The following is a 12,890-nucleotide window of genomic DNA, read 5'->3' as shown; positions in this document are numbered from 1 at the left end:
GTTATTCATTATATTGTATGAATTAGGAATCGCACATCATTATTTTATATGTGTATATGCAGTTGTACAGCACCATTCTTTGAAAAAAAAAAAAAAAACCTCGTCCTTCTATTGAATTATATTGGTATCCTTGTCAGAACTCAATTGACCATACGCAAGGGATTATTTCTGGACTCTAAGTTCTATTCTATTGATCTATATGTCTACCCCCACACAATCACTTGGCATTGCAAAGTTCTTGTTATTTAAATAAAATGTTACTGAAGAAAAAAGTCCAGTATCCTAAGAATCTTCAATAATATAGTTTGAATAATGTTACAATTAAGGTTAAAATCTATTACCCTAAAATTTGTGTTTTATATCATTAGACTCAAAAACTAATCAACATGCAAACTCCTCCCATGTGTACAAATGTTATATTGTTTACTTCCAAGCATTTTGAAAGTCTGCAATTTTAATATTCATGCATAGATAGAAAATCAGATATGGAGTGCTGATACGGAGAGCACGTTTCTGAGAGTTGACAAATGGAAAGAATCTTCAAAGCCCTTAGAAACAATTGCTGTTTTTTCATACTAAGGACACTGATTTATCCCACTGATAAACTATATGGTTTAGTGCAGATTTCATGACCTTTATAATCATAAAATCAGCTTTGCCTCCATACTTTAAGGCAATAGATACATACATAAGTTTATATATACAAATAAGTATCAATATAGATACCTTTTAGGAGTGTTAAAACTTGTTTCAAATTTCAAATTTTTATGTTCTTTAATGCTTTTATTTTCCACCTTAGCATGCCTTAGGGAAATGAAGAATGGAGTTTCTTTTGTTCATTAAGAATTTGTTATTTAGATGAGGTAATAGAATAATGACCAACATGTCTATATAATTAAGCATCCGGTGTGTGGTGGACCATATAAAAAACTGAATGTCAAAAAAGATCAAGGAAAACATTTAGAAAATATATTGTCAAAGCTGTGGAGGTAAGAATCAGCTCGGCAGGTATGTGAATAGAAAGGAAGCTATCCTCACTATATATACTAAGAGATTTATGAGAGGATTCGTGGAAAGTAAAGTTGGGTAGGGCTGTTGATGAACATTTTAATTTTCACTTGAGTGCTGACAATGATTATTTGGCAAGCAGTAGTCTCTCTGTGCCTTTTAATATCATTTGTGCCTTTATACCTGTGAAGTTACTTAGAATTAGTAAGTTACATTTGTTATTCAAACTTTTGTATAGGATAGTGGGTGACCACATGTTATGATGGTTATTTAATTGCTTTATTTATGATATAAAGAAGAGAGTAAATAGTGAATCTTATAGCCACCAGACTAAACTTGTTCTGATAGTGAAATATCATAGACAGATGACAAGAAAATGTAGGAAGGTTTCCAGATGAAAAATGAAAGAGCATAATAGAGGCTGTAGATTTCAGTAATTGATGAGCCTTTTAGCATTTTATTTCATTTTATCTTTTCAATGTGTTTTGCTCATTATTCTGTTATAAACAGTATGCTTCAGCTGGTTTAGTCTCCAGTCTCCTTGTTCATTCTTACCTGTTTGCTCCATGTTTTCCTTACGTAAATTAAGTATCATCTATGTTTTTGCATCTGTCCAATTTTGTTCCCAGTTTTTTCAAGATGCTTTACAATGAGCTCGAACTTCTGATGATACTTACCATTTTCACAATATCATTCAAATTGGAACTTTTACATTTTATCTTGCTATTCACAGGACAAGATACATTATTAAATAAAGTAAAATTGGTTAGGTTAAGAAAGAATTTGAGCTTGACCACTGGATTAGTACAGGTGACACAGAGTGGTTATGGTTCTAGGAACAAGCAAAGGAGGGTCAGTTTGGTAAGTAGCTCCACATCTAATGAGTACCGTGAGCTCTATTCACTGTCACATGACTAGCAACAATTGATAACTACTGTGAAAAGCTTAGCAGCATTGAAATCAGGTCAGGTTAAAATAGCTGGTATTAATGAGGTCTATCCTCAGGTATCAAAGCTTAGACACTATGTTAAAGGATTGTCTTAAGAAGAAAACTGGTATTAAAGATTGCATTTCTAGAACGAGGGCTTGGGAAATGGCCCAAGGCAGATGTCGAGTTAGAACTGGGAAACATTTCAAAGGCAGATAAAGTGATGTGGGCTCACGAAAGAGATAAAAATATAATAATTACCAGAATTATGTGTCAGGCTTTGTGCAAAGGTAAATTAATAGGGAACTCTTAAGTATTGGTCCAGAGAGGCTAATTGTCTCTTATCTAAGGCCCTAGAATTGAAAAGAGAGTGGAGTGTGTATGTTGGGGATTTAGTAGCTCCAAAGGAGGGAGTGATTACAGAAACAGAATGTATCTCACCAACAGATTTTTCTTCAAGACAAAACTATTGCTGTGTATTGTGAGAGATTCCAGTATTAAAATTAACTATATTTGATCTTGCTATGAATTAGCTATTGAAAGCAAAGTCTCCTCTTTTTTATAGATAGAACTAATATATAAAAGCATTGTTTTGTGTCCTCCCTCCAATTCACCTCCATTCCAGCACATTGCCTTCTTTCTACAATATACCATCAGATGGTCTGTACACAAAGTAAGCACTAAAATGCCTTCATTCATTCACCTTAAGTTCGTGGCACCAAGGCCAAAACCTCCTTCCCAGAATATCCTTCTTTTTTTGTTTGTTTGTTTAAGAATAAGATTATTCCCAGAATTGTACCTCTTTAACTGTCTCTGTCTTCATTCACTTTAGCTTGCAGCATCAAAAAAAAAAAAAAAAAAAAAAAAAAAGTCCTTGGGACACCTGTGTGGTTCAGCAGTTGAGCGTCTGCCTTCTGCTCAGGGCATGATCCTGGGGTCCAGGGATCCAGTCCAACATCAGGTTCCTTGCAGGAAAGCCTGCTTCTCCCTCTACCTGTGTCTCTGCATCTCTCAGTCTGTCTCTCATGAATAAATAAATAGAATCTTTAAAGAAAAAGTCCTTGATAATATCCCAGAACCAAGATTTGGTCTTTATCAATATCAGGAAAAACTGATTCTCTGATTTAACTGCAATATCATTACTATAATTTTTCTTGTGTATGTTTCTATTTAAATTTATTTACACACTGCTTCCTTTGAAAGTGACTTTTATGGTAATGTCTCTACACAGAAAATAAATCCTTTATGGCAAGTTGTATTTTATTTTGTTTTTGCCACCCTTTATCTAGCACAGTGATATGTACATAGGAGGCACTTAACAAATATTAACTGATTTAAAATGCTGTGTTGCATTTAAAAGAAGTAAAAACTCTACTTATATTATTTTCAGTTATAACTCATGGAGTAATTTTAATATATTTTCTTAAATACTATTTCACTGTGCTACTATGAAAAAAGTAGCTAATGGAAGTCTGCTTATCATTGAGTTCTTTCTATGTGGGAGAAAGAAATAAAGTTATCATTGAAAGAAGACAGATGAAAATAAGATGCAAGTCAAATATAAAACAGCACAAGAAGATCTTAGGTTATGAACTATGTAAATAAAACGATTTCTTGCCAATGCTGTTTTGCTAGAACTTAGAATACTTTTCAAAGATAAAGAAGATAAAGGGGTTACTCCATACTGTGGTCATAATAATAAAATTCATTATTCCAGAAATAATACAAGCTGATTATATAAACAAAATGAAATAAAATATATAGATAAAATAATGGATATTTTTAATGGATAATTAAAGAAAATGAAAATGGAGAGCCTTAACTTTTCACAGCATGTTTCTTTTTGATACTGTTAGAGGTAGGGTACTTCGTATAGGGGCAATTGATCTGACTCACTGTGCCAGGTAATTTTTTACCCCAGATCTTAACAGTGTTGATAAATCTTGAAAATACTAGTTCAGAAACAACATTCAAGTCTTATGCAAGATCTATATTTTTTTGAAATTGGGGCATAGTCCTTCTGTGGGAAATAGTGTATATTCTCAACTACTAAATATGTAGGAAATGCACATACTACACATTTCTTAAACATCTTAATGGAGAGTAGAGGTAGGAGAAAATATATAAAGAATGTCTTTCCTTTTCAGTTTTAACTTAAAAAACTATCATTCATACTTTTAGGTTTCTTGCTATCACAGGGAGCCATGATTATTAGGATTTGTGAGTACTTAAAAGGGTATCGAGCTCACTGTCCTCAAGGGAAAGTATAATGTTTGCTCACTATCATTAACTAATGGTATATACCTCAAGAGTTTACCTATTTTTCTTCCCATCTTTAAATTTTATCACTGTATTTTTCTTCAGGGTAAAAAAAAATTATGGGTCAATTTTCACTGAAGTGGGCTGGATTTATGTATTCACCTCTCATCAGTGTCAAAAGGAGTTGTGCACATCATTCCCTGGACAACAGGATGAAAACCTGTCTCTCATTGGACACTAGGGATATCAGCTGTACACACAAGATAAGTGTAAAGTTGAAAAGAGAAATGCACTTAGTAATTCATCCAAGCCAGCATATTTTAGCAGTTTGAAACTTGCATAAAAATGATCATGAAATTATTTCCTCATACAAGAAAGCTAATATTGCTGTTTTTAAATCCAGTGAAATGTACCGTCATAAAAATTTTGCTTTACAGAGGCTGATAATTCAAAACTTTTCCAGCTGTCCACCCTTTTCTAATAAAAAAAGATAACAAAACCAATAAAATGATCATTCTTTACCACTTACTTAGAATGAATTTTTATTTGTTCAAGGTAAGAGAGAGTAGCTATTTCAATGTATTTCAATGTTGGTCTGTGCCTTGAAGGACAAAAATTAGTGTTTTAGGAGTCATCTAGAAGTTGACATGCAATTTTCTTAAAACTGATTTAGGTACCATGACTTGGAAAATATTAACTATTGAATCACACTGATGCTCTCCGGTCTATTTAAGATAGTTTTAGAGATATTTCATCTAAGCACAGTGTTTAATGACAATATTCGCCTGTAAAGCCTGGAGGGACTCATCATAAACTGCAGGCATTTCTTTATATTTCAGTTGTTGTTTAATGAAATACAAGGATTTTGGCAATACCTCTTCTAATAGTTTATGAACCTAAAATAAACCTGTTTGTATCTTTCAAAGTTTTGGTGACTACAGTTTTGATCCTTTTATTCAGCCACAGAAATATTGGACCTTATGTAAATAGTAAACTCTGGACCATGGCTGAAATATTTCCAATAAGAGAGTGGGGCTGAGGTTGTTAAAGAAGCTGTGCAGAATACTCTGAAGTCAGACGGACAGATTTGTGCTGGGGCTAAGGAACTTTGGGGCTGGCCACCCAGATCAGTGATTGCACTTACTGGGTCTGTCTGTCTGTCTGTCTCTCTCCCCTGCAGTCCTTAGCACATATGTAGCATTCAGGAGGAAGGAGCATAATTATACTGCATTTGAAACAGCCATTTTAGTCCTCAGGATTGTAATAAAAGCTTATATGAAGGAACATTTACTAATGCTGTAAAGTCCCAAATGAGATTACTCCCAGTTGCAGGTGGCTGAAACCTCAGTTTTAGAAAATATTACCCAAGTAATTGTTACTGAATCAATTTGATAGTTTATCAATATGTATGTATAAAGCATATTTAAGTTGATTATAATATGCTTTACTTAGAAACATAATTGTGTATATAGTTAATCTGTTAATTTATTGAGGGGTGCATGTGTATATGTGTGTGTGTGTGTGTGATAAATATAACCCCTTCTTCAGATTCTAAACACTAATTTAAAGCACAGGCCTTCTAAACTGGTGGATTTGTTTAAGGTGTTTAGGGTAAAGAAGAGCAACATAAACATTAGTAAAATATTGGCAGTCCCTATCCCTTCCTTTTTCTCTTTAGATAAATGTGGGCATTGTTAAATACACATAGAAACATAGACTCTTGAGCTTGTGTGTTACTAGTAAGGAACAGTTGTTGGGTTTTTTGTTTTGTTTTTTTGTTTTTCGTTGGTTTTTCCTTTAGAAAATTCTCTTTGTTGTCCATCATTAAATTTTATATCACCATATGTACTTGTCTCGTCTGGTGATTACTTAAGCAGTATTAACTTATATTGCTAATATCAGTTCAAAATGATTAGATTTACTAATTAAAATATCATAATCAATTAACACATGAGGTTTAATAAAGTGCAGATTTTTATTAGGAATATATTTAGCATTAAGGATCTCAATTCTCTCTCTCTCCTTCTCTGTCTCTTTCTGTCTCTCTCTGTAGATATCCTCAGTTTCAGTTTAATCAAATCATTAATTAGAAACAAAGTTTTTCTCACTTCAGATGTCTTTATCTTGCTTTTTATGTTTTCCACATCTACATAGAATATTAGATTATGAAATATTTCATTAAATTACGAAATATTTTGAGAAGTCTAGAATTTAAATATTCACAAAATAATAACTTTGTACTGATATCTAACATGGTGCCATGGATATAGTTGGCACTCAATACATATTTGTTGAATAAACTAATCAAATTTCTCAATCCTTTTTTGTTATTTGTGAGTTGATACTGCAACAGAGGTTGAAGAATCCAATCAAAGTGGTGCAGGGATACCAAGATAAGTAAACCACAGACCCAGTCCTCAGAGAGAATAATTTCTTCTAGGGGTGAGAAATGTACTTAACTATGATATAAGGTAGAGTGCAATAAATGCTTTGAAAGTTATAAACAAAATAATATTTGTAGAGGTATACACTTTTAAAAATGTGGTCTTTAGGTGAACCAGATATGGAATTATTCTTAATTATTGCTATATAATACATTGGCTATTAGTGTAATCAATATATTAGTGAAAAATAGGACTTTGAATAGAATTGCATTGTCATCTAAATAATAATTAAGGAAATAAACTTTTGGAATATTTTTAAAGAAACAGGGATCCCTGGGTGGCGCAGCGGTTTAGCGCCTGCCTTTGGCCCAGGGCACGATCCTGGAGACCCAGGATCGAATCCCACGTCCGGCTCCCGGTGCATGGAGCCTGCTTCTCCCTCTGCCTGTGTCTCTGCCTCTCTCTCTCTCTGTGTGTGACTATCATAAATAAATAAAAATTTAAAAAAATAAAGAAAGAAACATAAAACTGTATACCGTGAAATTTTTCATGTCCTTTATTTACTTTACCTAATACCGATTAATGCTAATGAACTAGCCCTCTCTTCTCTCAACTTGAAATTATACCCTATTCTAAAATCTTTTTTTTTCTTTTTTCTCTTTTTTTTTTTTCTATTCTAAAATCTTTATGGAAGTTTGCAGCATCTTTTTTACTGGGTTTGACAACTGCTACTAGCAAGTATCCACAGCAATGTAGCAGACAAAGAGTGGACTTCAGTAATTTATACATTGGCACCTCTAATCTTGGTAATAATGGACCTCAGACCTTAAGCATTTTTCAGCTGGGGGAGCATACCTTTCTATTATGCTTTTTTCCCCCATGTGTTCTTTAAATGGATATTTGCAGCAAAATATAATATTCAGTCACCTTCATTTCCCATGGCTGCTTTTTGTATAGAAGAGAAATGTCACACTTCTTTCTATATCTACTATGTGTCCTGTATTTGTTTATCCAGGTCATCTTTTGTGAATTCTCTTCCTCATGTATCCAGTGTATTATCATTTCTAGTCTTCTTTGTTAAGATAAAGTAAGAATGGGAGCAAATATAATATAGTAGAAGTTTTTCAAAAAAACAGTTAAACCTGCCAGTTGCTTCTAGGGGAATATCTTAAAAAGTATTTTTTCTCACAAAACTTTATTTTAAATCATTCCCCTTTCTCTATGTTTTTTTTTTCTTCTGTTAACCAGCGCTTAGTCTTAAAAGCAGAGTTCAAGTGGTGCCTGCCATACGTGCATCTCTATATATTAGCCTCTCTTATGTTGAAGGAATTGCATGCCAAATTGTTGTAGCCAAACACTAGAGTTAAAGTTTTCATTCAGACAGAAAAGAGCAACTTTTTTAGTTTGGGTTTTAGCATATTACTAAAGTTATTCCTTTGAGTATTATATGGAAACCTAAGATTTGGATTAGCACTTCTAAAGATGTAGGAAAGAGAACAAAAACAGCAGAAACCAGGTGGTAAGATGCCAAAGGACCAGTGACTTCATTGTGATTCTTAAAAGGTTTGAGATTACCCTTGAAATGGAGCCTATTTAGAATGACCATATATAGTGTAGACAAAGCAAATCTTTGATCAGTTACAGTATAAGTGGTATAGGAATACATAGATAATATAACAATGAGTCTTGGTTAACAATCTATTTTGGTTAAAGGCTTATAATTTCCTTTAAAGTTAAAGGGCTCTGATTTGCATAATACATAATGTGAAAACAAAACTACAGTCCAACTGTAATATTTATTTCTATTGTACTTCATCTGTTTAATTGATCACTCCAGTCAATTGATAATATTTAAAATTTCAGTCTTGTGTTAACTGATTTTGTTCTTTCCACCTCACCTAAAAATGTCATAAACATTTCCTTTATATTATTAAATAATTTGTATAAATACTGATCATGATAGAGCTAAGAACAAGTCTGCTTATGACATTAGAGATCCCACTTCAAGTTGCATCATTTTTTTGATCCTTACTCTTTTTCATATGATGACTCAACATCTCTGATCTCCATCTAATCATGTTGTCTTTCAAAGTTGTGAAACCATTTATCTGAACATATCGCTGAACATATCACTGAAATGCAGATTTATCATATCCAGGATGTTTGGACCTGAATTAATTTTGACCCTCTTAAAAATGAAATTATATCTAATGTATTCACTTGTCAACTCACACTGCTCCCTAGTGATTATTCCTCTTTTAAGTGCTAACAAACATCCTTAAAACTATTTTCTAAAATTCTTGAGGACCAGTGTTAGGCTTACGGGACGTAAGGTACAATTAATAGAATATACTTTCTGTTTTTGAAAACAAGGTATTTATTAGATTATCCTCAGTCTTCTGATAACTTTTCCTTCTCCATGATTTTGAATATTTTTGATTTTTTAAAATTTTTTATTTATTTATGATAGTCACACACACAGAGAGAGAGAGAGGCAGAGACACAGGCAGAGGGAGAAGCAGGCTCCATGCAGGGAGCCCGACGAGGGATTCGATCCCGGGTCTCCAGGAACGTGCCCTGGGCCAAAGGCAGGCGCTAAACCGCTGCGCCACCCAGGGATCCCAATATTTTTGATTTTGAATATTAAGTGGGCACATCCTTTTTTTCCCTTATTGTACTATGTACACAGAGAAGCCCAGTTTCTTTACCTTGGTAGCTCCTGTAAGCCTCAGTTCACTTAGGGCTTTCGATGCTCATCTTCTTAGATTTGTTTCACTGTCTGTCACATATGCAAACTTTGTCATGGATTCTTTTATAAAAGCCAAGGAAGGGTAAGTTATTTTAAATGATGAAAAGCAATGGCATGTGGATATATGGAAAAGGATAAGTGGAAAAACTAAAGAAAATGTATTTTTGAAGGAAACTAACTAGCTATGCATTTAATTTTTAAATTGAATAAAAATATTAAAAATTTCAACATATAATTTTTAAATTTTATGATTCTAATAATTTTATTTGTGCTAGAGATTGAATACTCAGACTTGACAGATATACATTTATTTTGCACATTTCTTTTATTCATTCAGGGGAAGGCAAAGGGATTTGTTTTAGTAGAAACAGATTGCTCAACATATCCTTACATTCTGAAGGGTCTATGTCTATGGTTGAAATAGAATTTGGGGTTATTTTAATGTATAATGAATTGCATTGTTAGTAAAGAAAGACAGCAGTTATAAAAATAGAGCAAAATTTATAGAAGTAAGAAACAAGAATGATGATGCAGAGGACTAATTGAAGAGGACTGATGGAGGAATTTAAGGTTGAAAAATCATTTAGAGTTGGTTGTTACATGTTTGATTGCAAAACAGTGGTCTATATTACTTTTGTAATACTTTGTTTAATAGAAAGAATTAGCCCAAATGAAAATAGAGGCAACATTACTTGAAATAATGTTATATTTAGATATAACATTGATATGTGATAATGTGTTTATATAATTATTCTTGACAAACTTAGGAAAATCAATATAAGGAGAGTATATAAGCTCAGAAGTAACTGCTTATTTGTCTTTCTAGCAAAAACTAATATTTTTGTAATGTGAAGACTGGAAGGAAATAATGTATAACAGTTGACTAGTGGATTATTAGTGACGAATAATAACAGATTCATTCCGGGACCACATAACACCTACCACCTATCATGAGCATTAAAAAATCCTTGTGGGCAGCCCCAGTGTCGCAGCGGTTTAGCGCCACCTGCAGCCCAGGGCATGATTCTGGAGTCCCTGGATCGAGTCCCACATCAGGCTCTCTGCATGGAGCCTGCTTCTCCCTCTGCCTGTGTCTCTGACTCTCTCTCTCTCTCTCTCTCTCTGCATCTCTACGAATAAATAAAATCTTAAAAAAAATAAAAAAATAAATAAAAAATAAATAAAAAATCCTTGCACAATGAGTCATTACATAAAAACAAATTGTCTTCAATAAATTAGAAAAAAATCACATATAAAATTTAAAAGATAGAAATTCAAGGATATTAAGTTAAAAATATCTGTTCTGTACAGTATTGGAATTGGGTAGAGAGACAGGGCACCAGTGTCTCTCCTAAATAGTAGGATAAAGGAGGTTTGGGCAAGTGGGCAGGTCAAGGTAGGGGAAATATGGCAATAAGTTTTTTGTTTCAAAATTCTATCTGCTGTTATATATTAGAGTTTATGCGACTCTCCTCTTGGATGAAGGCAGTGCTATTTACCAAAACCAGAAATAACTTATAATATATTTGGAGGAAAGACAGGACTTAAATTCTATGGAGTATGAGATGTCTGTGAGATTTTCCTGGGTGAAAACATAGCTCATAGTAATTAATGAGTGCTATGTAAAAAGTAGGAATACTATCTGAAGATACATATTTGTGAGTCTTCAGAATTTAGGCCAGTGGCATTCATCAAAGAAGCATAATATCCTGGGAACATTTCTCAGAATACAAATGTATATCCCCTCCTCAAACTCTGATTTTTTTTCTCTGTGGCAGACTGTGGTTGCCTACCAATATCTGTCCCTTTCTTCTTTCTTGGTGAGAAACCTCAAATTTTACTCCAGGAGAAAAGTACCTACAAAAAAGGTTGTATTGCTTACACTCTCCTTTGTCACCACCATGAGTAGCCAAGAAGATGTAAAGAGAAGTTATTGGAAGGACCTCTGGGAACGTACCTTAAGATACACAGCCTGTACACCTTTGCCATTTTCCCCTTTTCCTCCATCTCGGTGACTGAAACACGGACATGGTGTGTAGAGCTCTGCTAGCTATCTTTACTCACGAGTAAGCCGTGAGGATAGAAGCCTTGGAGGGTAAGAGAGAGGTGATAAATTTTGAAAGAGCCTGGGTTCCTGATGGCCTGGTGGATCCTCTGAACCAGTGGTGAAGACACAGACAGATAACACAGTATTAATTATTCAGATATTTCCAGCCAATTTACAGACATTGTATAGCTTACATCTGATAGTGCCCCCAACTCTCCATGAAGCTCCTTTGAATATTCTACTTGTTATTCCTTCCATACATATCAGATCCACTTGTATTTTTAAGACTTGTGATCATTCTGGTGCCATTTCTCTTTCTTTCTATGTTCCTATCTTTTTTAGTATTCTGTGAAATAGTATCGTCTTGCAGTTCCTTAACCTAAATCTTTCTTCAGGCTTTCTGGGCAACACCATCTTGCTTCTCTTCCCCACTGGTTTTTGGCTTGCTTGTTTGTTTAGTTTTGTCATGGAACCTTCCTGACAAGCCCCTTTTTCCCTTCGAGCATGCTCCAAAGTATATCATTGACTCTTTTTTTTTATATCATAAACTCTTAATAGAAAGACAATTTATCAAAATTATCCACAGTGCAGCTCTTTTCATCTTTTCCTAAGTCTGCCTAATCTCAAAGATTTTTTTTTAAATAAAATCAACCATGGTACTGTATAATAAATGTGAGAGTTCTTTGAGAATTCTAAAACATATAGAACAGATGTCATCATGGTCGTCATTGCTTTTATTTTGTTTCCACAGAGTTTATATTCTCCTGTTGACTTAAAAAATCCTAGAGAACAGAGAAAACATGTTTCCTCTATTATCTATGAATTAAAAACACAAGATATTGGTATAAAATCAAAAAAGTCAAGACATCTCATTCAAAAAGGTTAGTTATATGGATTTTTAAATTATATGTATGAATATATTTTGATGAAGAGTAAATTCATTAAAAATGGGGCATGTAGGGCAGCCCGGGTGGCTCAGCAGTTCAGCGCCACCTTCAGCCCAGGGTATGATCCTGGGGACCCAGGATCAAGTCCCATGTTGGGCTCCCTGAATGGAGCCTGCTTCTCCCTCTGCCTGTGTCTCTGCCTCTCTCTCTCTCTCTCTCTCTCTCTCTCTCTGTGACTCTCATGAATAAGTAAACAAAATCTTAAAAAAAAATGGCATGTTAATTTTGAATTACAAATATAAGATTCCATGAAATATATGTTGAAACTTCTAGATAAAATATCCATATCTCATTTAATATTTTATAAATGTAAATATTCAGAAGGTTGTTTCATGGATATCAACTGGATTTTCAGTATTAGGTAATTAAGAGAAATAGTTGTTAGCAGCATATTGAATTGATAGCTTTGTTGCTGTATGGCTGTGTCAGCATGGTTCCTCTTTAAGGAAATCTGTCAAGTATCAGATTGATTAATATAAATAATTTCAATTAAATGATATTAAATTTCCTTCAGGCTTTGGACATAATTGTTTTGTCAATAAAAATACATTTTATCCTATGTTAATAA

The 12,890-nt window shown here is 33.6% G+C and overlaps 1 protein-coding gene across 3 annotated transcripts in view; it reads left to right on the top strand.

The window, feature by feature from the left end:
• LRRIQ3 (leucine rich repeats and IQ motif containing 3) overlaps nucleotides 1-12,890 on the top strand; it is a 174,136-nt gene that overhangs the window by 103,537 nt on the left and 57,709 nt on the right. For all 3 annotated transcript variants that reach the window (XM_072834077.1, XM_072834078.1, XM_072834079.1), the window contains exon 6: nucleotides 12,127-12,256. In XM_072834077.1, coding sequence (XP_072690178.1) covers nucleotides 12,127-12,256 — 130 coding nt within the window. The remainder of the gene's footprint in view (nucleotides 1-12,126; nucleotides 12,257-12,890) is intronic.

Source organism: Canis lupus, chromosome 8 (genome assembly GCF_048164855.1).
Source record: "Canis lupus baileyi chromosome 8, mCanLup2.hap1, whole genome shotgun sequence".
NCBI lineage: Eukaryota > Metazoa > Chordata > Mammalia > Carnivora > Canidae > Canis > Canis lupus.
The sequence above is the reverse complement of the archived record's forward strand: the minus strand, read 5'-3'. Positions and strand labels throughout refer to the sequence as shown.